At 29.1% G+C, this 5,682-nt stretch overlaps 1 protein-coding gene across 1 annotated transcript; it reads right to left on the bottom strand.

Annotated features, from left to right (window-relative positions):
* Positions 1-3,347: 3,347 nt before the first annotated feature.
* LOC109812062 (LOB domain-containing protein 29) lies at positions 3,348-5,169 on the bottom strand. Its single transcript, XM_020375934.3, has 2 exons — positions 4,280-5,169; positions 3,348-4,081 (listed from the first exon to the last, which is right to left on the bottom strand). The coding sequence occupies exons 1-2, from the start codon at positions 4,556-4,558 to the stop codon at positions 3,644-3,646; spliced, it is 717 nt and encodes a 238-aa protein (XP_020231523.1). The 5' UTR covers positions 4,559-5,169; the 3' UTR covers positions 3,348-3,643.
* Positions 5,170-5,682: the final 513 nt, after the last annotated feature.

The raw sequence follows: 5,682 nt of genomic DNA, 5'->3' as shown, positions 1-5,682 counted from the left end.
GCCAAACACAACAATTTCTAATTCGCTCTCATACATTCCACACATCATTTAATCTATAGTTTGCTTATAAACAGTTTTAAACGATTTCATATAGTCATGATTCATGCCTATATATATATCCTTTTAATTTCTATCATTTTGCTTCGTGAATCTGTGGAGTTAATTAAATTACCTTCAAATCATACCATTCTATCGAACTATTTGTGTTCCTAGTTACCAAAAGTGAAACCGGATATGTTCGTAGAGATATATTATAAATTTGTACCGACAAAATATATATGTTACATTAGAAATTGAATTAAGATGTAAAAATATGAAATCGATATATATCATCGGTGGATCGTGCTATTAATGTTGTATGTTATACATATTCAATATAAAAACCCATAATATCTGTATATTATATAGTTGAATTTTGTTAAACATATTATATAACTGATAAAAACAAAAGTACTAACTAATAGTTAAATTATATATCAGGGAAAAACAAAAGTACCAACTAATAACATTGAATGAGTGATTCACTTATTTTAAAAGTAAATCTATTTAAATTTATTTTTTAATAATTTAGTTATATTATAAAAATATATATATTATAGTGACATATACTTTATAATGATACAAAATACTTGTTAATAAAAATTATTTTTACATTTATTATAAATACAATATATGTTGATATATTGTTAAAAAATATATATATAAATTATAGTGACACACAGAATATGTTAGTTGAAAACCATTCAAAATCAACATTTATATTATGTGTGAACATATTCAATTAGATTTATACCTACTTATAATATTCATATAGTAATATTATATGTAACATTTTTTGTAGTGTCATGTTCTGTATTAAATTTCAATGATCCAATTATTGAATTAAAAGTTCTAATATATAGATTAAGTATGAAAATTTTTAAAAATTTAAAAATTATTTGATATTTTGTTATATATAAATTCAAATTAATGTATAAAATATTTTTATGATTACCAATCAATTTGAATTAATTAAACGAAGTATCAAAAAGTTTTTAAATTTTGCAAACTTAGTCTATGCATTAAAAATTTTAAATTCAATTGTTGGATTGTTAAAATTTGATGTCGAACATAAGTTATTGAACAAAGTAAGTTAAGGTAGACTTACTCTTAGAGTAAACAAATACATCATCTCTATATACATATACATATATATATATATATATATATATATATATATATATATATACACACACACCTAGATTTACTCTTCTTAATAATCTATGATCTACATCAAATTTCAATGATCTAACCATTGAATTAAAAACTCTTAATACATAGATCAAACCTATAGATTTTTTTAAATTAAAAATTATTTAATATTTCAGTTTATTAATTCAAATCAATATATAAAAGAACTTTATAATTATCTGTTAATTTGAATTAACAAAATAAAATATCAAATAGTTTTTAAATTTTTTAAAACATTGCAAGCTTAATCTATGTATTAATTTTTTCTAATTTAATAGTTAAATTATTAAAATTTAATGTAAAATATGAGTTTATTGAGTGAAATAAGTTTAAGTAGATTTACTATTAAAATAAGTAAATCCCTCCTAATATATATATATACATACTTGCCAACTATACATTTCACTTCTTTTCTTTCTAGACCTTAGACCTTAGAAAATGTAGTGAAAGGAATATATATAAGAAGTAATCCAAACTCATTTTAAAGAATTATATTGTTTCTTATACGATGCTGCTAGAATACATTCGTTTCATTAGTTATTTGTATACCACTGAACAAAAATGAAATAAACGTCATTCACCTTTGTTTTTATCAAGTCCACAAACATACTTTTGTTAGATCAATAGTTTTATATCTTGGAGAGTACAGAAACCTGGAACATATTACTCTAATACCTTGCAGGTTAGACAGGATGCAAAGTTTCAGAAAACTTTATATATTGACAACAATGAAAATAGTGCCAACGAAGAACCACAAGATTTAGACCTATGCCTTGTACGGATATGGAAGGAGCATCCTCCGTTGGCCTTTTACTTGTTGTTTTGTTATATATGCTATCCTGTGTATGAAAGAAAAATCACTAAAATAATAAATAACATGCTATCTGTTGTCCTTGTATTTTAAGGGAATTATGATCATGATATATATATGTTTCATAAACTAAATGAGTAATAAATATATTTTTGGTTGCTCTCTTTAAAAACAAGTTTATTTTTTAAAGTATAGCTTTATCTCTAGAATAGACCTTAAATGTTAATGATGTGTTTGAGTCCTAAGGCTGTTCTTTTTTAATTTTACAATACATATGCTAGAAAGCCACCGCATCCAGACATGGAAGCTGGAAAGAAACTAACTAGTATAAACCTAATTATATAAGCTTCAAATTGTCTTCATTTGGAGTGTCTTGAAACTAAAATATACAGACACACGTTAACAACACATTCATAAATACATTAGACAAGCAAATAGCTGAGAAAGTAGGTGCGTGTATATAATGCAGTGTGTAGAAAAAGACCAGGAACTTAAGAGGCATTGGAAAAGTAAAATCTCATTCTGTGGTGTGTAGAAAAAGACCAAGTTGGGTTTTCCACTTACCAAATTGCTGAGAAAGTAGGTATATACATCTTCAGGAATCAGGATCTTATCTACAATTGAAACCAATGAACTACATGCAGCAGACAGATTTGTACGTTTTACATGCAGATACATTTAACCTTATGCTTATTGAACTTGTTTATTATGTTGTTAACTGTGAACAAAAGTTGCAGTAGGGGAAACACGAAAATGCAACATATATATGAGCAACCGTGGTAGCTAGCCCAGAAAACTCATTCAGGGAATATATATTTTAGTTACACCAATTAGTCTGAACCACTATCCTCTGTATGTTCCTTTGTCTCTAAGCCTCTATGGGACATTGGGATTTATTTCAGAGTAAAATTAAGACAGTAATCCCTACACGAACTTAATTCATCTGTTAATTTGGGATGTATGTGGTACAAATCAGTTAATTTGGTATTTCCGATCACTTATAAGTGTTTGGCTGAGTCTAATTAAACTCCTGGATAGCCATTTGGTTTACTCTAATTAAACTCATGGATAGCCACACAAGAAGCCAGTGATAGAGATTAGAATAATATATACAAAAATTTTAGTTCAAGTATTGTTATTATCATTATAATTCTTATGAATAAAAATAATTAAACTTCTTGAGACACGTTGGACAAGAATCCTCCTCTCGTGTATTGGAATACAAAAACACCATATATAATGTTTCAAATATTCCACACCAAACCTGTAGTATTTAAGAAATTAAGGGAACTAAAACTATACCATATATTAAGATGTCCAGGGACAGTATTTGTTACGTCAAAATTTAGGATGTGCTAGGAACAAACCAATTTAGCTCTCATTGTCTTATACAAAACCAGAGAGTTTATCTGAGACTTAACGTGATTAATTAAACTAGATTAAAGACATTAAGAGGGTGGACTTCCATTGCAATTATATAATAATAATAATAATATCAACATTTCCTAGCTTATTTACGGCAACAGAGTATATATAGTGCATGCTTCACAATATGCAGCAGCAATTAATTCAAAATTGATAAGCTTGTCTTCACCAATTCTTTCATGAATATCGAGCTCCGTATCCAAAAGCCACTGAATGTAGGTCTTCCACTTCATGAAAACCCCACGTCCTCTTGTTTGTTTGCATGTCATAGGGTATGGAGTAGTTAGAACTCTCATCAAAGCTAGAGAAGGAGCTGCTCTCTTCCATGGCTCCTGAATTTTCATAATTAATCCCAATAGGGTTTAGATCTTCCATGAGAGCATTATTGTTCCCATAATGTTGTGTTGCTGAGGAAAAATTAGTACACAAGTTGGGAAGAAATTCTGGCCCCAGGTTGGAATTTTCAGCCTGGAACCAACTTTGAAGATCTTGGGGTAAAGCAGCAGAAGATTTTCCAAATAATTTTTCACTAGGGTTTTCATTGGCAGAAGTATTGAGACAATTCTGAGCTGCTTGTTCCTTGAGATAAGCCAGCTGTGCTTGTAAATTGACCACCTATATATACATACAAAGATCAAATTAAGCAAAAAGTGCATGCACATATGTATTAATTTATATAGTACAAATTAAGTATATTGAACCTGTTTGGATACACACTCTCAAAAATATTTTTAACTTTGTATCTAAATACTCTTATAGGTTGGCTAGGGCTTTCAATTATGCATAAATTGTGAGATATATTGGGAAATGAACCTGTTGTTGGAGTGCAAAAATATGGGAGACACAGCCATAAATTGGATCCTGAAGTCTGGCTTGTGCTTCATATGAGATTGTGACTGCAGCTTCACAACGGTCACTCACAGGGAGATGAGCAAGGAGCTTTGAAACATTGCTTGCACCAAACACCTTGTGAATGGCTGCAAAATGAGTAGCACCTTGCTCATGGCAAAAGTAAGGTGCAAAAACACAACCTCTCACACATTTCCTCCTCAAGAATTTGCAGGCTCCACAAGGAGATCCTGAACCAGTCATATTGGCCTTTTCAACTGGGGTTTGAGGATTATAATTTGGAATTAATTGTTTCTGACTCTATCTCTTCAGCTTTGTGCTCATGATCATCATCATTTATCATCATCTTTATATACACCGGAGGAAGAGGAAGGGATATATTAGATTAAGGAATAATTAATAGCGTTATGTTCCCTTAATGGCCTACACTGTTCATTATTTTTTTCTGTACAAAACGCTGCCATAACCTATTCTAAATTTTTATTTTTATCTAGAAAATGAGATTCCATTCAGCATCCTTATACGACAAATGAGCTAGCGTTAACCAAACCCATTTTGTTTAATTGATGATTGGATCTATCTTCTATTGTCCTTTTTCTGAATAATAATAATAATAATAATATGCATTGTTGCCTTATAATTAAGTGATAGCCGCAAGTGCATATTTATTGGACTACTTATGCTGTGTCTATACTTGACCGAGAGAATATGAGAATAGAATTAGAATCGGGTTAATAATTGTTTACTGATTTTAAAACTTGTTACAGCTTTACAGTAATTTATCATTATTAACTAATGCAGTTCATGATTTCTATCAGAAACTTTTGATTGAAATTCGGAAGCTTTTTAGGGTTATCTACTGCATTATGCGACAAAAGAATTAGTTATATATTATCAGCACGCCCAACTGTTACCCACACATTTTTTCCCTTCCCATGTTCCGTAATATACGTTTTAGTTTATAATTTTGGGGTACGTACTACGATTCCTATCCTCGATCATCTATTTTTGAGTTAATAAACCCGAATCATATATACTTTTAGCTAAAACAACTCAGAGAAAACAACAAATAGAGTACAAATTAAGGTACTCTCACCTTTGAATAAAATACAAGGGTACCCTTCCGTAACAATGCTGATATACGAAAACAAAATATAAGGGTCTCACTAAAGGCTAAGAAAATAAAAACAGTTCCTCGAAAGCTTTTTTTTTTTATAAAAAAAATAAAGATAGGGGTTTGTGTATAATTGTTTCACATTAGGATTGAAAAATGTTAACAATACACTTCTAGTGAACTCTTTTTAAAATTATTATTTATTATGAATAAAACTTTATTAAAATTTACAAGTTAACGTGTATGATTCATT

This window comes from Cajanus cajan, chromosome 7 (genome assembly GCF_000230855.2).
Source record: "Cajanus cajan strain Asha chromosome 7, NIPB_CcT2T_4, whole genome shotgun sequence".
NCBI lineage: Eukaryota > Viridiplantae > Streptophyta > Magnoliopsida > Fabales > Fabaceae > Cajanus > Cajanus cajan.
The sequence above is the reverse complement of the archived record's forward strand: the minus strand, read 5'-3'. Positions and strand labels throughout refer to the sequence as shown.

Excerpts from the sequence above, each read along its gene's own strand:
- LOC109812062 (XM_020375934.3), bottom strand. The coding sequence starts at position 4,558 with ATGACTGGTTCAGGATCTCCTTGTGGAGCCTGCAAATTCTTGAGGAGG. Across the intron at positions 4,082-4,279 it reads TTTTTGCACTCCAACAACAG|GTGGTCAATTTACAAGCACA; the intron begins GTTCATTTCCCA and ends ATGTATATATAG.